This window comes from Exophiala dermatitidis (genome assembly GCF_000230625.1).
Source record: "Exophiala dermatitidis NIH/UT8656 unplaced genomic scaffold supercont1.2, whole genome shotgun sequence".
NCBI lineage: Eukaryota > Fungi > Ascomycota > Eurotiomycetes > Chaetothyriales > Herpotrichiellaceae > Exophiala > Exophiala dermatitidis.
The window spans coordinates 615168-637693 of NW_008751647.1; the positions used below are offsets into that span (position 1 = coordinate 615168).

At 52.6% G+C, this 22526-nt stretch overlaps 10 protein-coding genes across 10 annotated transcripts; 3 read left to right on the forward strand and 7 right to left on the reverse strand.

Annotated features, from left to right (window-relative positions):
- Positions 1–208: 208 nt before the first annotated feature.
- On the reverse strand, positions 209–1807 carry HMPREF1120_01729 (MFS transporter, DHA2 family, multidrug resistance protein; the record flags this gene model as incomplete). The annotated part of the gene is made up of 1 exon (XM_009155753.1): positions 209–1807. One exon carries the CDS (start codon positions 1805–1807, stop codon positions 209–211), a length of 1599 nt encoding a protein of 532 aa, XP_009154001.1.
- A 555-nt stretch (positions 1808–2362) lies between these two features.
- Positions 2363–4576, reverse strand: HMPREF1120_01730 (uncharacterized protein; the record flags this gene model as incomplete). Its single annotated transcript, XM_009155754.1, has 1 exon — positions 2363–4576. The coding sequence occupies one exon, from the start codon at positions 4574–4576 to the stop codon at positions 2363–2365; it is 2214 nt and encodes a 737-aa protein (XP_009154002.1).
- A 612-nt stretch (positions 4577–5188) lies between these two features.
- Positions 5189–6962, reverse strand: HMPREF1120_01731 (3-oxoacyl-[acyl-carrier protein] reductase). The gene is made up of 3 exons (XM_009155755.1): positions 6676–6962; positions 6058–6567; positions 5189–5945 (listed from the first exon to the last, which is right to left on the reverse strand). Exons 1-3 carry the CDS (start codon positions 6748–6750, stop codon positions 5652–5654), a joined length of 879 nt encoding a protein of 292 aa, XP_009154003.1. The 5' UTR covers positions 6751–6962; the 3' UTR covers positions 5189–5651.
- A 38-nt stretch (positions 6963–7000) lies between these two features.
- On the reverse strand, positions 7001–8932 carry HMPREF1120_01732 (uncharacterized protein). The gene is made up of 3 exons (XM_009155756.1): positions 8282–8932; positions 7465–8225; positions 7001–7389 (listed from the first exon to the last, which is right to left on the reverse strand). Exons 1-3 carry the CDS (start codon positions 8750–8752, stop codon positions 7284–7286), a joined length of 1338 nt encoding a protein of 445 aa, XP_009154004.1. The 5' UTR covers positions 8753–8932; the 3' UTR covers positions 7001–7283.
- A 313-nt stretch (positions 8933–9245) lies between these two features.
- Positions 9246–12105, reverse strand: HMPREF1120_01733 (uncharacterized protein). The gene is made up of 3 exons (XM_009155757.1): positions 10856–12105; positions 10415–10803; positions 9246–10367 (listed from the first exon to the last, which is right to left on the reverse strand). Exons 1-3 carry the CDS (start codon positions 12100–12102, stop codon positions 9688–9690), a joined length of 2316 nt encoding a protein of 771 aa, XP_009154005.1. The 5' UTR covers positions 12103–12105; the 3' UTR covers positions 9246–9687.
- A 381-nt stretch (positions 12106–12486) lies between these two features.
- HMPREF1120_01734 (uncharacterized protein) lies at positions 12487–13560 on the forward strand (the record flags this gene model as incomplete). The annotated part of the gene is made up of 1 exon (XM_009155758.1): positions 12487–13560. One exon carries the CDS (start codon positions 12487–12489, stop codon positions 13558–13560), a length of 1074 nt encoding a protein of 357 aa, XP_009154006.1.
- HMPREF1120_01735 (uncharacterized protein) lies at positions 12582–15201 on the reverse strand. Its single transcript, XM_009155759.1, has 2 exons — positions 13811–15201; positions 12582–13758 (listed from the first exon to the last, which is right to left on the reverse strand). The coding sequence occupies exons 1-2, from the start codon at positions 14277–14279 to the stop codon at positions 13703–13705; spliced, it is 525 nt and encodes a 174-aa protein (XP_009154007.1). The 5' UTR covers positions 14280–15201; the 3' UTR covers positions 12582–13702.
- Positions 15202–15541: 340 nt separating this feature from the next.
- HMPREF1120_01736 (uncharacterized protein) lies at positions 15542–17333 on the forward strand (the record flags this gene model as incomplete). The annotated part of the gene is made up of 3 exons (XM_009155760.1): positions 15542–15620; positions 15675–15873; positions 15923–17333. The coding sequence occupies 3 exons, from the start codon at positions 15542–15544 to the stop codon at positions 17331–17333; spliced, it is 1689 nt and encodes a 562-aa protein (XP_009154008.1).
- Positions 17221–18929, reverse strand: HMPREF1120_01737 (dihydrofolate reductase). Its single transcript, XM_009155761.1, has 4 exons — positions 18435–18929; positions 18233–18269; positions 17762–18173; positions 17221–17667 (listed from the first exon to the last, which is right to left on the reverse strand). The coding sequence occupies exons 1-4, from the start codon at positions 18454–18456 to the stop codon at positions 17617–17619; spliced, it is 522 nt and encodes a 173-aa protein (XP_009154009.1). The 5' UTR covers positions 18457–18929; the 3' UTR covers positions 17221–17616.
- Positions 18930–19290: 361 nt separating this feature from the next.
- HMPREF1120_01738 (uncharacterized protein) lies at positions 19291–22422 on the forward strand (the record flags this gene model as incomplete). Its single annotated transcript, XM_009155762.1, has 1 exon — positions 19291–22422. One exon carries the CDS (start codon positions 19291–19293, stop codon positions 22420–22422), a length of 3132 nt encoding a protein of 1043 aa, XP_009154010.1.
- Positions 22423–22526: the final 104 nt, after the last annotated feature.

A 22526-nucleotide genomic window follows, 5' to 3' on the forward strand; every position in this document is an offset into this window, starting at 1 on the left:
AGAGCAGCGTAAGCGGAGAGCCCCGTTTCGCGGGGGACAGCCTGTCCGATTTCTAATCCGATAGTGCTTATTGCGGTCTTCTTACCAAGATAAGTGGCACGGTTACAGTTGGAAGACGAGCCCTATATTGCAGGCTCAGGCTCAGGCTCTGGCGATCAATGAATATATACAGATGCAGATACAGTATATGCCACTCTAATCTTGGTGTCTAATCCTGATGTCTCTGTGACCTCCTATCCAAGGCCACTTTGTGACCACCGCCCTGCCTGCCTATGGTGATGAAAGGCACCAGGAACAGCGCAACCACAGAGCCAACCAACGAGACCCAGAAAGTGGCTTGGTACGGCCGGTACATGACGGCGCCTCTGCCCTGGGCGGCCCCTCCAGCACTGTTGAAGACACTGGTCTGGATACCCAGGCCCACGGTGGCAGCCAGCCTGGTGACGGTGTTGAACAGACCACCGGCAACAGACTGCTGGTCCCTCGGTAGACTAGACATGACATACATGTTTGTGACGGTAAACTCGAGGTCCTGCGAGAGGACACTGAACAAGAGGGCCGGGAAAGCCAGGGCCCAGTAGGAGATGTGAGTAAACATGGCGCTGAACAGGGCACAGGCGATGGCGGCACTGACAGCACCAACGATCATAATCACCTTATTGCTGACGCGGTGCATGATGACAGCCGCCAAAAAGTTGACCAGAATGCCTCCAATGCCGGCCGGCAGGAGATGGACAGCATTCATGAGCGGCGACAAGCCATCGATGCGCTGCCACATCAAGGTCAGCCAAAACAGATTTCCTGCAAACCCATAGAAGCCCAGACACAAAACAACAACAACAAGAGTGAAATTGCGATCCCTCCACACCTTCAACGGCATCAAAGGGTACCGGAACACGCCTTGCCAGTAGATGAACCCGGCAATCAAGACCACGCCCACCACCAGCAAGGCAATCACATAGGGAGTCTTCCAGCCGTCGGGCGCATCTCCCGCGAGGGTCATGGACGCAGTGAACATGGCAATTCCCGCCACAGCCAACAAAGCGCCCAGCAAGTCGAATTTGACAAACGTCTCCATATTCAACCCGCCCAGACTCTGTTCGACGTCGTGCGGCGTCGTCCACCATGCCGCCAGCGTGAAAAACGCGTAGATGACCGACATGACCCAGAACGCCGCCCGCCACGTCGAAATCTGCATCACCACACCCGAGATGAACGCCCCGAGAACAAAACCTACGGGGTTTCCGGCGCTGAAGCACGCAAATGCTCTGTTCTTGCGGCGTGACGGCTTGTCGTACACGGCCCCGAGTTTGCCAATCGCCGGCGGCACCGACGCCGCCGAACTGAGTCCCAGAAGCCCACAGAAGACATCGAGATAAATGGCGTTCTTTGCAAACCCGGCAATGAGCAAACAAACACTGAAAAAGGCCAGGCTGATCAGGAACAGCGCCCGACGTCCAAACAGGTCCGCCACTCGGCCGAAAAACAATAAAAACGTTCCCGCGGCCAGCGTCTGCGCTGCGTTGATCCACGTCACTTCAGCCGCCGTCATGTCCAGATCCTCGGCGATGTAGTTGGTCATGCAGATGATGGCGCCCGTGAAGATGGAGCTCTGGCCCACGGCGACCGTCGTCGTCAGCACAAACAGGCATTCTTGCAGCAGACTGTTGAAGCAAGCTGGCCGGGAACCGTACGGATTGCTGTTGGAGTCAGCGTTTTCCAGCGACGCCCCTATTGACACGGTCGGCTCGATCTTGTCGAATTCAAAGGTTTGAGAATTTGTCTCGATGGGCACCTCCATCTCCATCTCTGATAGATTGTTGTGCTGCTCATTTGGGCTGCTCATCGTGGCCACGTTAGACAGTCGACTGGCAAACACTACCCGGCCGGCGGCGCCCCCACCCGAATTCGGCCAACCCCTGTCGAAAGAAAGAGTCTTATCCTTCAAGCTGCCACACAGATCGAACCCAGAACATCCAGAAAATATCCAATCGTAAATTCTATTCTGACCCTCCCCCACGGGGAACTGGAGAAAAGATGGCAAACAAGAGAAGAAGATCGGAAACAAGCACTGAGATGACTGTCGGCTAACGATCTACTACCAGTGTGCGGTAAGCGGGCCGGTGTCTGATCCGGTAGTTCTATGCCAGCTGCCAGCTAATTAATAATAAGGACGCGCAGCCTTGTCCTGACAGCGGGTCAATTCCGTGCACCACATAACTCCTGTACAATGATAGCGCGCTCCTCATTCCCCAAATCAATGGTCATAACTTCATCATATCTTTGGCAAGATAGACTAGATACAGCAATGCAGTTGAGACCAGCCTGGTCATGCACCGAATCAATCGTCCTTGACAGCATTTCAATAAGCCGTGCAACTTGCAGGTTCGAAGCGAACAACTCCTCGAATAATCCGGTCGTCCAGCAGAGCTCCGTTGACGACACCTCTGCGGACAGGCGACTTGAGCGTGAGGTTCATGTACCCGACGCCATGGTCCGCGGGACACGGACAATCCAAACCGTGGACATCAACAGGGAGAAGCAATGTACCACTCTGGTGATCCGTCAAGGTAAGGTACGCAAGCACGGCCCACTGCCCATTGCCCCTACCGTCTCCCGCATTGTCTGGACCTGGTCCAGCCAGTACAAGAGTCCCATTGAGGCTTTCTCTTGCGACGAAACTACCATTTAGACCAATAGTAGGTACCACAGCCCAGACGACCAGACCGCCGAGTTCCTGATATTTCGCATTTGCATCCGGCGAGTCCGAGAGGAGCGGGATACTGACAATAACCAGCGAGCTGCGCTGCAAACTGTCAAGCGAGGCAACTTCCAAAACATCGGAAATATTGGACAGAACATTGCCAAAGACAAACTGATCTGCGGTGCCGGAGACGGCGGTACTCATATGATAAAGCACTTCCTCTTTATTTGTCAACGGCACTACAAACTCGATAGCAGCACCCTTTATCTTGCGAAGTTGCACACCAGACCCAGTGAGGCGCGGCAGGACCAATGGCTTTTCAATCGCGAGCCGGAGATGGACAGCCGTATCAGCTCTGCCAGAGAAGATGGGGACATCATTGAATTTTCCCCTGGCATTGCACTGGTCGTGGGGACGGGCATACTCTTGGAACAAAGTGTCGACTTCGCCACTGGCTCCCGAGGTAGTGACATGGAAATTGAATACTTGCACACCATGGTTCGTTCTCAAACTATGCAGCATCTCCTGCAATGCAACAGCGTAGCTATCGTGCACATTGTAGCGGCACCTGATATTGCACATGGACGCCCAGCAATTGACTAGGTCGGCTTCATAGCGGGCTTCGCGCTTCGACATGCCGAAACTGTGCAGGGCCATGCACAATCTGTGACGAAACCTTTCTTCCGCCGACAAAGGAAGACCCGGCCTTAGGTCATACAGCTCGTGAACGGGCTCCGGGTCCGCCAGCCTTGACAGATCGCGCCCCTTTGCCGCTCGCAGACCCAAGGCGCTGCCGAAACTCATGCTGGACATCAACATGTCAAAAACAAGTTGTTTCTCATCCACCATGCCTGGAGGATTGAATGCTTCTTCGTCGGGAAACAGTCGTCTCAACGTCTCGAACTTGCCTGGCACTGCGGCCTGCGGGAACCCCATTTTGATGGTGGCGTAGGCGCCCTGAGAAAAGGCATACACGGCTGTGAGAGTCGCGGCGTGCAGGATCGTGGTTTTTACCGGCACCAGGTTCAGCGGCATCCCGCCCTCCCAGGTGATGGAGAGGTTGCGCGCCAGCGCCCATTCCTGGAACGTCCACGCGCGTCGCCAGTATGTATACCGATATAGGGTCAGGTCGAGCTGGTCCAGCATACCATAAAAGTCGGCGCAGACTTTACTCAGTTCCTGAAGTCGGGTGTCAGGGTGTCCGTCCTGTCCTGACTGTGAGAACTCGAGTTTGTTGTTATTGATCGCTGTCGCGGCTTGAGTCAGGTCGTAGACAAGGTGGAACCCGTCGCGGTCGCCTTCGGGAAACAATACGGCCACCGTCTTTGCGCGACTGTAGATGTCGCCCATCACGGCTAGTACTTTTGCTTTCTCCTCGTCGTCTTCCTGGTCGATTGATAGCGCGTCCAACCAGACCGTGTCGCCGGAGTTGGCCGTCATCATCATCAGCCGGCGAAACCGGTATGCGCTGTGCATGGGGATGCGGAATTTTGTTTTGCAATTGGTGCATTTGAGAGGGAGCAGAATATAGTCGCCCCAGACGTACGATATGGCTGTGTACTCATGGTGCGGCGGTGGTATTCCTGCTATGATCTTGGTGGTCCATTCCATGAACGTGTGTACGAACACATTGGAACAGCGACGACATCGATCTAGATGAATCTCTTCGTCCCGCGCGGTTGCGAATACGGAGTATGCTTGGGGAGGAAGTGTGAACTCTTGCAGATTCAGATATGCTGGTTTGACGGACAAGCTTTGCTGTGATTTTGTTTGAGATGATGATGTTACCGGCTGAAAGGGTCTGTTACTGGATGATGGTGATTCGGGTGCTGTTGTAGCAGCCTTCTTTTTCTTGCCAAATAGTCTCTTCATGGTGTCGTGCCGTGCGTATACAGCCTGAAATGGGGGAAGATGTCAAGGGGCCGGGGGAACGGGGTTGGTTTGCTTGCGGGTGAGTGCTTCAAACCACTCTTACTTACTACCACAGAAACACTTGTTCTTTCATGAGTTGAGCCATGACGACTTATCAGAGTATTAAAGAACCTTAAGCCATGCGGAAGCGTGGATAGACGGGAGAGGTGCAGCTTGGCTCTGGCCTGGCTCTGCAGTGGCCTGAGACTCTAGTTCAGCAGAATACGAGACACCGCTGCTGAGCTGGTCCATCTGGTATGATATGTATGTATGCAGGCATGCATTCGTGTCTTGTGCAACTTGAACCCTGCAATGGGAGATATTTGGCGATGACATTGGAGGGGCAATACGAGGTTCAGGTTCTAGGCCCAAGCCATTCCTGTCGCTCGGCGTTCAGCCTGAGCTTCCACTGGATCGGAAGCAGAGTCTAAGACAAGTTACCTGAGATTGCAAGGACATACATCCAAGCTGATCATGGTCCATTGTCTCGAGCGACACTTGCTCCAGCTGTCGGTACTGAAGGCAGACCGAAGCTTGCAAGAGATCCAAGAAGCAAAAGTAGATCAGGCTGAGCCGAGGTCGAGCCGAACAATATCCCAGACCTGGGTAGTAGTACCCCATACCCGCAACAATGAGAGTCTCATCATCATCCTGTCTGACTACTAGTAGTACAATGATTCAGTGGCCGAGCATTGATATTGATAGCAATCCAGCCGAGTCACTGGCCAGCAGAATGCTAATGTCCTGCCATGTTTCCTGCTCCCACTGCTCCCTTCGCTTGCACGCTTACACCGATATGCTTGTTTTCCCTTAATTTTGTGACTATAGTACGCACCGCAATGATGACCAAGATGCCGAATGGATGATACTGTAACTCGGATGGTGACTACAACTCGGGCTAGGCACTGCTGTCTGCTGACGTAGAAAGTGAATATAAGTCCAAGTGTTTCGACAGATATATTTGACTTTTTTTGGCATCAAATGCAGGCAACCACCACCTCCCCTATCAGGAAAATAGCAAGCCCCGCTTAGATGTCTAGATGTTTCGTCCACCAGTGACCTCAATAGTCTGACCGTTAACATACGAAAACAACGGCGAAACCACAGCCAACACGGCCGAAGCAGCCTCCGTCGCAGTGCCCGGTCGACCAAGCGGGATATCCTTGTACGGAGAAGCCTCCGAACCCTGACGGTCAGCAATCTGCTTGCTCGGGATTCCCAGTGCAACACGCTGTCCGTCGGCCGTGGTGATGAAGGCACCGGCCTCCTTTGCACGAGTCAGACGGGTATCGATGTGACCGAATGCGATTGTGTTTGCTCGGACACCAAACTAAACACAGCACACAGTCGTTAGCACCACCGCACCAACAACAACAGCAACAAGCGGCGTATCCGGGGCGAGGGAGATCGTTTCTTTTTATGAAGTTAGAACTTGTCCTTACCTGTGGCCCCCATTCCTTCGCAATCGTCTTCGTCAACCCCACAACACCAGCCTTTGCCAGAGAGTAATTCGCCTGGCCAGCATTTCCATGCGTCCCGCTCGTACTACTAATATTGATAATGACCCTGGGTTCACCATCCTTGACTCGGAAATAAGGCGCCGCCTCACGAATCAATCTAAACGGTCCCGTGGCATGAACCTGCAGAATCGTGTCCCATTGCTTATCGTTCATCTTGTGGATCACGCCGTCCCACGTGTATCCGGCGTTGTTGACAATAATATGAATCTTGCCGTTTCCAAACTCGGCCGCTTTTTTCACAAGCACTTTGATGTAGTTGGGGTCCGTGACGTCGCCGGGCACGCTGAGGGCTCGGTTGGGGGCGGCGTCGTTGATTGTTTTCGCCATGGCGTCGGATCGGGCGCTGTCCACGTCGCAGACAATCACTTTGGCGCCTTCGTTGGCGAACAGGCGGGCGCATTCGGCGCCGATTCCTTGTCCTGATCCTGTAACCTGGAAACAACAAAACCATTAGCGTCCACGTATAAACACAAACTCGACTTGGCCTTGAAGGTGAAGGCCAAGTCACAATGGCAGAAAGCAAAGCTGTCGCTGTCTTACAATGGCAGTCTGGCCGGCCAGCAATCCCGAGGGATAGTTGAGGTGGCCGGCGATCTGCTGTGCTCGTTGCGCCATGATGGTGGTGGGACGTTTGGTATCACTGAGAGATGGCTAGAAAGGGGCACAGTATTGGACAGACGAGAGGTAGAGAAGGGAAGAGAAGAAGTCCAAAGAGCCAATGGATCAATTACACCCTACATAAAGGTTAAAAGACGTAGCTACAGACCCGACCTTTGGCATTGAACGCTGCGGAGACACTCAATGGTCGAATGTCCCGACCGGAAACTGGACTTGAGCCGAGGCAATTGTCGCCAGCCTTGTCCCACTTGTTTTTGACTGACCGCAAGGCTGAGCTATTTCATACAATCATCGCTTTCCGAGGCTCGGAGCACGGTCTTTGGCATCTTTTCCTTCGAGTAAACCCTATCTGGCTCTCCGCTTAATATGTCTCTCGATAAAACAAACCTTGCGTATATTCATATCTCATCAGAGGGATTGAAAACAGATTCTACATGTACAGCAACTAAAACAAGATGACACAAATATCACGGACGGTTTCGATTAGAATCCTGCAGTTCCAACTCCCAGGATTGTTCTAGTGATACAAGTTATTGCTTCGGCGTATCCTCCTTTTTCGATGTCTCTTCGACCGGATGTTTGTCCAGACTTTCGTACAACTGCAGATAACTCCCAATCAAGAAAGCCCACGATCCCCTAGTAGAACACCAATAGTCAGCGAATTGCTTCACAAGATGCAAATGCCACCAAATGGGACCCCAAGCAACCTACCAAAAAGTAGCCAAAGACGCCTGATACTGAGCTCCCGAGTTTCCGTACGCCATTCCCAATGCACCGCAAAGAGTGAATCCAATGGCGCCGATCAAATTCCAGAATGCAATATGCCAGCCCAAGATCTTCAAGGCCGGTTTATACCATTTTGACTGTGTTTCGAGCATATACAGTGTACTGCTCACGATGAAACCGCTGCCGCCAATGACCTGGGGGATCCAGTATGCCCCGTTCAGCGCGCTCTGCGGGCTCAGACGGTCATTGATACCAGGAAGCGCAGTGAATCCGGAAACTCCAAACACAGTAGCCCCAAACAGTTGTGCCGCACCGGCCAGGAAACCAAGTTCGTGCAAATAGTGCGTGCGAAGGTCGTGCCACGACGGGAACCACTGCCATTGTCGATCCTGTTTCTGTTCCTGCTCCGACTTTTCCTGGGCCAGCCCGGTATGTTGTTCAATAGCAGCTGCGCTCTTACCTACAAAGTTATGTCGGTTCTGGTGGTGGTGGCGACAGTGGCTTTTGCTCGGCTTCAGACGATACTTGGCTTTGCCGCCGCCACCGCCTTGTTCGTCCATCAGCTGCTCGACTGCCCAGCCGAAACAACCGGCGTGATCGACATTGACTGCCTCAATAATGAGGAGAATCGAGCCTGTCTCAAAGAAGATGATGGCGCCAATGAAAGCCGTTATACCACCCCCGTAGAGGATTTCGTTGTGGAACTCCGTAGAAGGCGCCTCGAGCGGCAGCCATGCGAAGAAGCCCTTTTGATCAACATTAGAAGTTTCTCCTGATAAACGTTTGGTCTGGATACTCGTACATTGATAACCCATACCACGCTTCCCCATGTGAAGATAAAAGCCACGAGCCATGAAACATCCCAAAAGGGAAAATATGTCAAGGTCCGCTTGACGTTCCTGAGAATCTCCCGTGGGTCAGAGGTGCTGCGAGGGGTAAGGAAGCTCGACTCTTCGCCAGGTGCCGGTCTCTGGACTAGAAGAGCATGCCGTCCTTTTCGATTGTCGCGCGACCGCCAAAGGAACCGGACATTCTTCGCAGGTTCAGGAGATTCGTGTTCCTTTTTCTCGTCCTTTATGCGATCACGCACCGAGTCGTCCGTGTCCTGGACGTCGTTTTTAATGTGTGATTTCACCCGCGAAACGGTTGGATATAGGAAATGCGCCCGCGTTGGGTTGAAAAAGCCAACTGGCCCCTCCGCGCGTTCCAAGATCAAGCTGTTGTCATGTTCGAACGGTTGCCGCCGCTTGAAGTGTCTGCTTCGGGCTGGCATGTTATGCTTGATCCCGGATTGTGATGCTGAAACAGAGTTGGATTGCCAGCCAATGGTCCATGTTACACGTGCATTGCTGCTGAAGGACTCTTGAGTGAAAGGACAAAAAGATAGATGACCAAAAACAAGATCTAAAAACAAGGAACGACTGTCAAAGGTTAATCACTCCATGGCGGCAAAAGGACGCGCATCATCGAAGTTACGTGTTGATTGAGTTCATCTGGCAGGATCCTGGTGCAACGACGCCAAGACATGATTGGCTGCAACCAAACCCCCAGGCTGGAATGCTACAACGCCGCAACATAATGGTAGATCACGATGGTTCCTGGAGGGTTGTTGTTATCATCCTAACTCGTAAGCGGAGGACTCAAGATGGTCATGATGGACGAACAGAGCGGCCGGCGTAACGTTCACCATTCCCCATCCAGCTGCGTTACTAAAACATTGCAGACCTCGAAATACTACCTACGTAGTACTAGTACCGTCGACTCGGTGTCTGCGGGGAGGGAGTAGATTGTCTCTATCACACAAATCAACGCCGCATCTCATCGAGCAGCAAGCAGCCACATCCTCTCTAAAAGTCACATATCATTATAATCTGCCTCCTTTGTAGTCCCTATAACCCCCCCCTGTGGGAGGGAAATCCACGTAGGATACACAATATTGTGTCCAAGAATACTTTGCTTCCCGTTCCTTCGCCGTCTGCTCTTGATTCAAGCTGACAGCGCTCACATAAATCCATTTAAAACAAAACCCTGCTACCATCCGGGAGCAAAATCCTTGGATAACCCTCAATGCCTTTTCCACAAGCACCTGGACACCATGACCAAGAAAGCCCGAACACAAAAAAAAATCACACAATCGTAAGCTCGTCGACACATAAGAACCAAAGGGCCGGTGCAAGGCATGCCGCATTGCCCTTCTCTTTTCGCGTTTTAAACGCTAAACCATTCGCAGACGCAGTTCGACCCCAGTTGCTGAACGGTATCGTCCGCACGCCGGCGCATGGCCATTCGGCTTCCGCCTGTAGCAGTAGCAGCAGCACTGTACTCGCTCTCTTGAATTGCGATCGTGGGGACGTTGGGTATCGGCACGATCTGCCAATTGTTGAGGACCTGCATTTTTTGGCAATAAGGCGGCACGTTGCCTTGCGGTTTTCGCTTTTCCACCATCTTAACCAACTTGGGATAGTCGTACGAACCTGTGTTGCTGGCGTCGCGGCGGACTTTCGCGGCCGGTGAACTAGTCCAGTGTGCCGCCCCCGTTGGTTGGCTGGGATACGGCATCGTAAATGCTGGGTCATGACTCGTTGATGGGCTCATGGAAGTGGTTGATGACGGGGTCGATGACGGCGAGGTCACATAGACCGGTGTAGCAGTCGTTGGGCCTCCGACAAATGCAGGGCTAGTGGTGGCCACGGTTGCCATGGATGAGTTGTTCATGTCTTGGCCCAAGAAGACCCAGAATTCGCTAATGGTGGAGTTCCAGAAGCAATACCATGGTTGATCTCCAACATTGAGGTAGTCAGGGGTCTTGCTAGCGCCTCTTTCTACAAGCTCTTCGGCAGCCACGCTTCGTTTTCCGTTGGTCGGAGGAGTGAGGGCATCGCCAGGCACTGAGAAGGTTAGTTTGCAGAACCGCCCAGGGGTCAAGCATACTCACAAATATTGAGCTTATCAAATAGCACGCTGAAAAAGAGAGCGACGCCAAGTTGGTCGTCATCCTTGTCTTTGAAAGGGGAGAGGGTAAAAGCCGTGCCATTGAAGTCTGGGGGCTGTGGCCCATATTTGAAAAGTTGGGGCCTCACAGAGTAGTCGTCAAACACGACTGACAAAGGTGGACGTCCTTGAGCGCTTTCAAAGACATTCAGGCCGAGTCTGGCAAAATCAAAACAGCTCCAAACCGAAGAGTAGGCACTGTCGACAACACACGAGTTGATTTCCTGCGTCTGATTCAGAGGGATTTGAAAGTGGCCTGTAGGGCAAGGAGGCGTCGAAGGACCGGTTTCAGCAGGATCGGCATCGAGCCAGACAGTGGTTGTAGCAGATGAACTGTAAAGCAGTTAGCAAAGTTGTCATATTTTGCAATCCGTGCGATACGTACGCGGCAGCCCGGTCTGCTCCTTTTTTGTTGCCAACAATTCCACCAATAACTCCACCTAACACGGCTGCCAATACAACAACCACAACCAGAGTAACCAGCGTCCAGAGAGGCAATCCACAATACGTCTTTCTTTTCTTGTCCCCAGTCAAGCCTTCCTTTCTGGCAACTTCTGCCGTTGAAGGTTCGGAATTCACGGCGGTCAGTTCCACGTCTGAGCCGGATTCGACGGGTCGAACAGAAGGCCGTAGTGTGTTTGCGTCGCTGATATTGGTAGCATGCGGTTCGATCGTCGCCATGTCCCCCTTTGCGATCACATTGTCTGCATACCGACTGTACGGAGGTAGTTGCTCGACATGACCATCACTTCCCACAATGTCGCCCAAGTCATTTTCAGGTGAAGTGTTTCCGGACTGGTATACTTGAGCAAGCCCTGGAAAGCCCAAAGTTATATGTGGTTCTGGATCATCATCTTCTTCAGGAACAGTGTTCTGGGGATACATTGAATAAGGATGTTCAGGGCCACCTTGTGGAACGAACGGTCGTTCTACAGGCCGGATGGTTGATTCGCTGGCAATGCTGGAGGCACGCGTAACTTGTGGATAGAGGCCATATGGTTGGCTCGGTGCGGTTGGGCCACGATAAGGACTCTGTGCTCGAGGCATTGAAAATCGGGAGGAGGTGCTGGGTGTTATCTGACTATCGAGCGTTGAGTGGGAGGAGAGTGACAAGGTTCGAGATGTACCGGCGAGATGGTCGGATCGACCGGCTGTGCTGGAGGAGAAACTGAGACCAATTCCTGGTAGTCCTGGAGGTGTGTACTCTATCTCACCACGCTCCGTTGTGAGATGTTCCGCTCGGCTATCGATTGAGCTGGTTGGGCTGAGGTCGCCCAAGGATTCAAAAGGGTTAAGGGCATATTCGTCACTGAAAACATTCGGGTTTGAGGTCCGGGTTGAAGTCCTTCGCAACGTTTTTTCTTCGTCGGTCGGTTGGGATCGCGGTGAAGGAGGTCGGCGCGCCATTGGCGCTACGCTGCGCCACCCCTTTCGGGAACAGACAGTGAGATATTCGAAATTGAAGCACTTGGAAAATATGGCGATTGTAAGTGGCGAGATAATGATATTCCCGGCTATTGAGAACGGGAAAGGCGTAAAACGCACATCTGAGAGGGCGCCGTGCGGGTTGATGGTCGTGAGATGAAGTCTTTGGAGGTTGACAGTAGCTGAACGGCACCTGCAGTGGTTCATGAGTTGAGGACCGGCAGGTTTCATCCCACTAAATTACTACGAGACTCATTAGTCTTGCTAGTTGATGCTAGTGGCATCATTCCCGCCAATGTGACCAGTGCTGGGGGTCCGGCCGCCGACTTGGCGCTGGTCTAAGTTCCTAAGTTCTTTCGTCGGATCCATTTTTGGTCTGGGGCTGATCTTCTTCCAAGTGCAGTTTGGCCCGCCACCAACATTGAACCCAAAGTTGCGAGGCCAGGCCACTACTACTAGTACAGTGTACACCAATGCCATACCGAACCATCACTGGCATTGATAGGCAGCCTTGTCTGGGTCTATAGTTCTGCCGGTGGTCTGGCTCGATCCCATCGTACTCTTGATCCGCTCTTTCATCATTGTGTAAACATGTCCGCTGCCACCGAAGTGCAGGCTTTGCTCAGGTTTCTGACCAAAGATGCTCGCATACCTCTGGCCGAGGCGATGCCCAAGATCAATGTGCTGCGAAAACTGCAACTGAATACGCCCGAGGCCATCTCCAAGGCTTCCGAAGATGATCTCAAGTCTTTGTTTGCTGATGAAAAAGTGTTGAGACAGGTTGTCAATGCGGCAAAGCGCGTCTCCAATCCTAAAAAGCGCACAGCCAGTGCATCGGTTGCTTCAGCCTCGAAACGCGTGAAGTCGAAGGCCGAAACCATCGACGATGAAGCTTCTCTGTCCCTTCCTCAGACGAGTCTCTCCGTTGACGAACTAGCTGAAGTCGTCATCGAGACGAACCGAGCACCTTTGTTTCTCGCCTTTACCATTGTCGTTCTTGCCTATACCCATCCTGAGCAACCAATGTCAAGTAGGTGGAGTCTCGCGCAGGCCGTTGTCAGCGCTGGAGCCCAGAGCAAGGCCAAATACCTGGGATTAACAACAGGCCCTACAGCCGAAGAGGACGGCTGGGCAGTGGGACAGCCAAAGGTGAAAATCATGGGGCGAGAAGTGGCCGTCATGCGAAGACAGGTGTTGACCAAAAAAGAGGACGAGCAAACTGCTCCAACTACCGCTTTCTGGGGCTTGGACCTGGAGACTCTTCGCAGGTCTAATGGTCCGCTGATAGCAGGTCAAAACGGCAAGGGCAAGAGTGGTCCACCGATTTACAGACCTGAGGCACCGCTAAACTATCTACTCAAGTCAATGATTGTGGTTGACACGAGCGCAGAAGCTGAAAATGGGACGGAGACCCAAAAATCCAGTGCCAAACAGGAGAAAGCAAAAGATCTGGCTACAAGAAAGGAAGAGGCTGCGGCGATCATTGTCAAGGCCATTGATGTTGTCTGCCAGAGCTGGGCATCTTCTTTGAGCAAGGAAGAATTAGATCGAAGGGCTCAGACATGGTACACTCTGGTCAGGCCAGAAGTGGATCAAGGCCAAGCCGGATGGGGCCAAAGAGGACGAGTGCGCCTCGAAGACATATTGAAGTTCCGAAAGGGATGAAGGAACCGTTTGTGCGAACGAACACTAATGGATAATGTTACAAGTTATGTATGGCACTCAGCAGACGCCCTTCCATACCCAGCGGCCTCTGTGCCTTACTCAAGCATGGCCTGTAACGCCGCACCAGGCTAACAACAGAAGACTACTTTTTCCCAACATTCTCGGGCAATTCTTTCGGGTCCTTGGGACCAACATCGCCTACTCCAAAGTTAGTGTATGCAAGCACTACGACAGATATGGTCAGACGAACCCTTCCAATACCTCTTATCCACCTTGTTGTCCTCTTCGCTCAATTGATTTACCGTTCTCTCGCTTCGCTGTTCCATCTCTTCATTGTGCTTCCTCACTTCAGGGTCTTCCTTTTCGGCCGCGGACTTGGGCCGGTGAATAGCAGGACTTCCGCCTTGACTCGTGGTCTGCGGTGTGCCCTGCGATTGACCCTCAGAAGTCGAGGTGGAAGTGGATTGCGAAGAGGGTTTGGATGAGGATGAAGACGAAGATGAAGATGGCTTTGCGGTTCCCTTGCTGGCCGGGGCTTCAGGCCCAGGATGTTCCATATCGACTTTTGGATTCTTCTCATGGGTTCCTTGCTGCATTCCCGACTGTTCGTTGCCATAGGACTGGTGTGCAAATCTCGCTGGCTGAGCAACTGAGCCGAGAGCTGGGAACTGCCGGGGAACTCTAGGAGCTCGGGCGGCTAGACGTAGAATTGGCTGCATGGTGGTAACCTTTCTGTTGCGGGCGAGTATTGATACGGCCGCTGTGTTGGATTTGGATATTAACAAAGATTGTTTACTGGGCAATCGACGTGCAAAGGCTTTCTGGGACGTAGTTGACGGACAGGATAGCAGTAGAGTCTGAATACTGTAGTAGGAGTGACATGCTCATAATGACAGTCAGATCGATGACTTCATTGCCTGCCAAGCCGGTGCATCAGTGGTGCAGGTGTCTATCACTGCTAACTGGAAATACCTGGTACTACTACCAGGTACCGCTAGTATAGAGATACAACTGTAGACCGCGGTCTGAAGCCACTAAAAGACCCTTGTCGTTGAACGAAAAAAGTATGCAGATGCTACGAAATATCGCGGAGAAGCCAAAAGTACCCGTCCCTTGTGCTAGCTCTACAAGCTGCCTGCGTTGTGCCCCTTTTTCCACATTGTTGTCCGTACTCGCTACATTTGTAGAGTACTGTCGGGTCAATCAGACGATCTCAGCTTGCGCCTCGGGGGGTCACTGAGAACAAGAGTCTCGAACTTGAAGTGGGAGCCACACTGGAGGTTGCCAGACGGGATCGTAGGACATGACGTATTGATATGCCATCAGACCTTAATTTCGCGTCTTTCTTCCCCCGCATCACAACGAATCGCGTCACTAAATGGCCCCGATGGCGTTCGCCTGTATTCTGTTTCGTCGGGCAGTATTTCCGCACTTTGGGCAGCCTCGTAAGGATGCCGTCCTCCCTTTTGAATAGTATGTAGGCACTTATTAGGTAGTCCTACGTGCGGGATTGTATACCTGGCGGAGATGAAGTTGGGATAGATGCAGCGCTGCGAGGAGAAATCAATGGAGGTCTGTACTAGTAGTGAGCAATAGCAACCACAATGGATGGCGTAGTTCAACAAGCAAATTCCATCATAATCATCACCGACAGCCTCTGAGCTGCAAGTTCTGCGCCACAGTTAAGCACTCTGGCACATGTTGTAACCACAGAGACCCGGACATCACATCCCGGCTCATACTTCACAGTGGCAGTACTAGGCTCCATCTACGGGGCACCCTGCACTGGCACTGCATCACTACCAGCCGCAGCACCGTGTAAACCTGAAAACAACTGTGACGTCAACTGGCCTAGCACAAACAGTCGCTGCCCTCACTGCTTTACAACTACATCTCTTCTTGACCTCATCCTCTTTTCCCAAACTTTTTCATCCAAACTGTTTCCTTCCTCACTAGTGGTTCTCATCAAGCATTAGTGACGATGAAGCTATCCCTCAAACTCCTTGTCGTTGCCCTCGCTTCGACCGAGGCCGTCGCCAGTACTTGGTTTGGCAAAGCCGGTATGTAGCCAATGTTTCATCATGATCTCAACCGAAGCTGACTTGAAATTCCAGCGTACAACAAATGGCACGAGACCGAGCTCGAGCGTTGGCTCTCCGACCACGATGTACCTTATCCCAGCCCCGCTGATAGGAAAGACCTGGAAAACCTCGTCAAGGAGAACTGGCAGGCCAAAGTGGTTCAGCCGGTATCTACAGCTGGCGACAAGACAGCCGACCACTACGGCAGCGTCAAAGACTGGATCTTCGACAGGTAAGCTTGTCATGAAATTATATGGCCTGCATACACTAACAATCCTTAGCTGGTCCGAGTCCTCGCTGAAAGCCTTCCTTGACTACCACAAAATTCCCGCTCCTCAACCACGTACTCGAGACAGTCTTTTGACCACCGCTCGCCAGAACTATGACACCCTTGCTAAGAAGCTTGGAGAATATGCCTCGTACCCCGGTGATTGGCTCTATTCGACATGGTCTGAGTCTGATCTCAAAGAATGGCTTGACGAACGTGGCATTCCGGCTCCGCAGCCCACCACCCGTGACAAGCTCATAGCACAAGTTCGTCGCCATGCCCGTCAAGCTTCTCTCAACGCCTCCAATGCTGCATCTGCGGCGAGCGCCTCTTACTCGAGTGGAATCTCTCAAGCCAGCAAGTCTGCCGCAAGTGCTCAAGCTAGCCTTAGCGACGCTCTCTTCGACGCTTGGTCTGACAGCCAATTGAAAGAGTTCCTCGATTCCCACGGTGTCCCTGTCCCGCAAGGCAGCAAGAAGAATGAGTTGATTGCCTTGGCACGGAAGCATCGTAAGCAGGCCGAGAAGTCGGCGTCCTCTATCTCTGGACACGTTTCTGGATCTGCTGCTTCTGCCTATGGTGCTGCCACATCTTCGGCTGGGAACGAGTTTGCCAAAGCTACTGATGATGCCGCACTCAAGGCCGAGGATGCGTTCAACAAGGCTATCGAATCCTGGTCCGAATCTCGCCTCAAAGCTTACCTTGACGCGCGGGGAGTTCCTGTCCCTCAGGGTAGCAAGCGTGATGAGCTTCTGGCTCAGGTGCGACTGAACAAGCACAAGGCTGCAACCGGATGGTCTGCTTGGACTTTCGATACCTGGACGCTAGACAACCTTAAGAACTACCTCAGAGCGCACGGCAAGAAAGTGAGCAAGAAGGCTGAGCAAAACCGTCAAGAGCTGCTGAAGCAAGTCCAAGATTCTTATGCCTCCGCTTCCAAATCCGGCGGCACCGGCTACGCCTCGGTGACCAGCTACCTTGCCAAACAGACCGGTGCTGCGAAGGATACCGCTTTCGACACTTGGTCCGACAGTGACTTGAAGGACTACCTTGACAGCTACGGCATCCCGAACTATCAAGGCTCAACAACCAACGAGCTCCGAGCCGAGGCCAAGAAACAAGCCAACTACTTCCGCTACGGCACGTCTTCGCCCTCGGAGACCATCGTTGAACGCATCAAGAATGGTCTTCAATGGTTCCTTGGCCAGATTCAGGGCAGTGCTTCTTCAGCCTCCGCCACCGTCTCTGCCTCTGGAAGCTCCGTAGCCAGCGACGCTTCCAAGACCGCCTCCAAGAGTGCCTCGTCCGCCTCCAGTGCTGCGTCCAAGAGCGCATCGTCCGCCTCCAGCGCTGCCTCTAGCGCCGCCTCCAAGAGTGCATCCTCTGCTTCCAAGAGTGCCTCTAGCGCCAAGAATGAGTTGTGAACGCATCACGGAACGAATGATACCCCGGAAGGTAGCGGAACTCGAACGAGTGTGACGCACAGGGTGGAGTTGGTGTGATCAGTGGGCATTCGTGCCATGGATTGCCTGAGGGCAGCTTAACGATCTGTATCTCTAGAGCTTAATTCACGATAGCAATAGCACGAATTCCAAAAAGCATGCTTGTAACAACAGTACCTATTTACTAGCGGGAGGTTATGACTCCCTGTCTGGCTGTCCACATTTTGCTATACTACGCTCAGAGTAAAGGCGGCAGTCACAACGGCTAATGGAAGTCTGTCTTCTTGAAAGGCACCAATTTACCCACGACCAGATACTATTTTCCGCCAGTCAGCACATATGTTTAGCAATCTAAGAAGTGATTGCAGCATCCAAACAAAGTTGGGAAGAGTCCAATAATGCATGCTCACCTTCTCATCGAATCGTTCGATCCAACCCTGGAGGTTTTCAAGTTGTTCGGGTGTAAGATCGGCACAATCATCCAGCGGCCCATCGAGGTCCTTTGTCAACATTTCCTCATCGAAGCTCTGACAAGCCAAACCCCTCGTGGCGTCCCGGCCGGCGAAGTTCTCATAGGGACCTCCCGGTCCGTAGAAGTTGCGTCCACTGCTGACGTCGTAGACTTTACCCCGAACAGCCAGGTAGACGGGACTATTGTCCTGTCCGTTGTATTTGAGCAGTGTGCGCGGGGTGAAGGTCTGGAAGACGATGGGTTTCGGGCCCTGGGGCAGCTTGGGCGGCTCGCTGGGTCGTAGTCGGAGGTAGAGAAGGGTCATGATGATGAGGAAGATGGAGATGTTGAGAGGAGTGGCGAGGGCGTAACTAGATTAGACGGTTTGTGAGTTTGAGGGTGTTTCTGGGGGGGACGGGAGCACACGTACAATGATTCTCGCATCTTTTCATTGTATGCTTCGAGCTCTGTTTGATGGTATTTCTGTGTTAGCGAGCGGTACTAGTAGTGGTATTTAGGTGTTTAAAGGTTTGTGATGCGGTGCTCTGGAAGCTTGTTCGGCTTGGGGATGTAGTGAGAGAGGTACAGTATGCAGTGCGAGTTCAACAGTTCGATTGGGGTGGGATGCACACCTGGAGGGATGATTCCGCTCATTTTGACGGTAGGAGGATGTGATATGACGATGACGACAGTTCTATTCTCGGTTCCTTGCTTTGCGTTCGCAGTTCACTGGGGAAGACGAGAATGTAGGCGGTTGGTAAATGGTATAGAATAGATGTGTTTGGACGTATGATCTACCCGGTGGTGGGAGTGGAAGTGTATGGTAAGTTACAGCGGGGCTGCTGGTTGTTATAGCCCTTCGGGTTCCGCTGCAGTGGTGGAATTCCGGCCGCTTCATGTCACACTGCAGACAGTAACCGTGCACTCCGTCAGCACTCGTCGGAGTGCACGGTTAGGTAAGTACCAGGTAGGTGCGTGTTCCGGGGGTGGAGGATTACATAAGCCCCGTTCGAACGATTGAGGACCAGTTACGTTAACAAGCTCATCCGGCGACTAATGTCATGTTTTGTTAATGAGTTAACCTTGCTAGTTCGGGCGCTCAGTACACGAAATATCGCATGATGAGCTGACATCAAACCCCCCGCGGCCATAACCTACCTTTGGTGGTCTGTTGGCCCAGTCAGTCATGGCTGTAAGGCTGACCTCCTGGATATTGCGGGTTTAGCAAAGTGGTCCGCCGGAGTGCCAAGTTAAGCTTCGGCATGGAAAAGTGACTCGCGCGCAATTTGAACCCCAAGTTCGTCGCGACCTGCGACCACAAAAAAAGTGTCAGCATCATCGAAGGCCGAAGGGACGTCTTGGTCTCCTGTTTCTGTGTTTCTGTGTACCGGTCAACTTGTGTGGCAATGTTCTACCCTTAGAACTGCTCTTTGCTTCCTCTGATGCCGTCCTTCAAATGCCCTTCTCACCACGAGTATCCTCCAGGTCATGCGCAGATGCTTTGAGCATGCCCAGCTGAAAAGATACTGGCAGCGCTACCGGCTTGCACTACGATTTTCTTCTCCGCCTGGCCGATTCCACAGGACTCTCTCACCCTCGAGTCCGCCTGACCGACATGACTTCGCATATTTCTATCGACGATGCTTGTCCTCTCGCCCAAGCGCCGTCCAGAATGTCTCCACGACTTTGTACCTGGACAACTCATCGCCAAAGCCGGCCGATGAGATCGAACACCAGGCGCGTCCCCAAGATAACTTAGACTCAAATCGTGCTCAGAGCGAACATGCAGAACATTGTGTGGCCTTGTTGGAACAGTTTCTACCTGCGGAGCTCTGCCGAATCGACCCATCTGAATGTGCGAATACATTGAATGGCAACTCGGATTTCAAGAAGCTACTAGATGTGCTCATAGAGGCTAGGACAACCCATGGTGTCGACTCTCTCAGCCATCTTGTGCTAAACGAGCGCCGGTACAAGGCGGTGTTGCATCTGGTAGACGTGCTGCTGAAGCCGTTCGGGGGTGTTTCCCCTGTACCTGCCGAAGAGCAGCTACCGTCCAACATCATCTGGCCAGCCGCTTCTCTCTTTAAAATCTCGAGGCAGCCTATCGAGCTCGACCATGACTCGCATGTTGGAAAAGGAGCGTTCAGGGCGCTGTCACGGACATATCGGAGTAGCTTCGATGAGATTGAGCGTGAAAGAATATTGCAACATCTCTGGCCTTTCCTTGCTAAGCTTGTATTAGCGTCCACCAGGCGCCCTCCCGAGGAAGCTAAGGCGATTATGAATACCGTGTATCAGATCCTTGCCCGCGTGCATAATCTGGACCTGATACCGCCGAGTGTCTACACCCATGCACTGCCAGCAGGAACTACAACTGTCCGGAGACCACCTATTCTCAATCTCTTGAGTGCGAGGATTCTGTCAACTCTGTCAGACGCGGTCTGGCGGTCACAGCAGGATGAGGCTATCGCCCGGGCTTTGCAGGAGGGCAGATCTTTTCGGGACGTCTCCCACCATCCTCCTGGAGGCCGCTTTCGCCTCAAGGTCAGAGAGCTTGGCCCAGAGGTATGGTTGGAGTTTCTCCTTTGGTGTTGTGTCGAAGGCGGATTCATCTCGGCTGGCACTCGCATCGTCAATGCCTTGCAACAAGAGACAGAGGACAAGTGGTCTCCTGTCCACTGGACCGGTAGTCAGGGCATAGACCAGGAAAGTCCAAAGGTCGACTGGGACAGGGCCAAGCGCCAGCATGGAGGTCCCGTTGGTCAGAGGGAAGCCTACAGTGGTGACAAGCCCCTTGTCGATGTGCCACCTAGGACTGTAAGTGCTGAGGTTGTGCTTGCGCTGGTCGAGTCCTTGATCAACAGTCTTGATGCAGGATCTGCTCAGCCTGGGGTGTCTGTTGATACTGTTATGAGTGAAATCGGGCAATTATTGTCATTTCTTGGGCGGCACGAATTAACACCTGCGTACTTGGATTACCTGACTGTCCGGTTCCTCCAAACCGAGGCAGTCCGCAACCGAGGCCAACTTGATACACTTCGAGACTGGGCGTCGATGGTATCGCTTGTGAAAACACCAGACTTGGGCAAAGTGCGGCCATCATCCGCAGCTGCCTTTGATTTTGATGCAGTTATCGAGCATTCGGAATTGCAAGCGGCAGTTCTCCACCAGGCGCTGCAGGTCTACATCGATTCTAATCTTGTTAGCAAAGCAGTCGACACATTCACCGATATTCAAAAGCTGGTGGACCACAGCAAATTGAAAACCATTGGCGAATTTCTTGCTATGGGTCCTCCCCGGTCTGGATTTTTCTCATCCAGATTGAGAGGCCAAATCGATTATACCAATACGCACGGCCAGCTTCCCATGTACAAGCTGGCACCCTTCTTGAAGCTGGTGGCTGATGCCAAGCTGTTCGGCCTGGGGGATTGGATGCTTTTCTCCGAGGATGTTGACGGACCTCTGATACCGCCATCTGCATATCGCCAACCTTCGATAGCCATTGCCCTTTGTCGTTATGCTGCGGCCCGGGACGATCGTTCCCTTGTTCAGTCAATTCTCCTTGCCCGGAAGGGCTCAAGCAGAAGGCCACCTGTGAATCTGTTAAGAGCTCTGGTCAACACCCTGATTGTTTGGCGGGACTGGGACACTGCTTTGTTTCTGCTTCGAGAATTGAAGGGAGCGGAAGGCGGTGGCTACAGCCCGAGCATGGTTGCCCATCTTGCAGCCACGATCCTACGGCTAGAAGCCGAACCAGCCGATCATACACCTGACGGCCATCCCAGCCAGGCCACCACACTCCTGAAAGACATACTTGAAGGGCGTTATGATTCTTCTGGCGCCTTCAGGATCGATCAAAAGGCAGCATTCAGACGACAAACCGGACTATTGTTGCGATTCATAGAGAGTATGTCAGGAAGCTTAATACAAGCTGTGCCCGCCGCAGTCAGACGCCGCTTCCCTTTCAGCAATGAACCTCTACTGGCCGCCGACACCTTCAATATCTTGCTCTCTGCAGTAGTTGACACGAGAGGAGCTTTGGCGGGCAAGCTCTTATGGGAAACATTTTGTGCTATACCAGCCGTTGGCACGGTCTTGGACGGACAAATGGCCGTCGGGTCTGTAGCTGGTGGATTACCTGAAGCTTCAGGCAGTCTTCCAAAAGGACAGAGGCCCTCGGTGGTCGCAGCAACGCACGACGGCTATATTCCTTTCGAACAACCGGACACGGTCGCCGAAAGGCCCTCGCCATCACCTATCGTGGTCCCCAACGTGCGCACTATTCAGATTATTGTGAGGGCTGCCCTTGCAGAAAGATTTGCAAGTCCAAAACCATCGCGGGAGACCCGCCAGGAACTGGACCAACTTCTGCAGTGGGCCCGGCCGCTTTTCAAAGCGTTCAAGCTGTCGGACGAAGACGTAGAGATTGAATTGTCCATGTCAGGCTCACTGCCAGAAGGATACTCTCGAGGTGCGTCAAATCTGAAGTGGCAAGGCCCAAAACAGACGTTGCAGGAGAAGGATACATTCACGGTGGGCAGCCAGTTCAACAATGCAGCGTTCGTACCGAGACCGCCTCGTCGCCACCGACGAAAGGAGTTCACGGTCAAGCGGTGATAGATCATTTTGTGGAGGGATCATATATATTTTCCACGAGAAAAGGCGTCTGTATATACTATCCGGCACGTCAAGGAGGATCTCCTATGGATTGCATAGTGGGC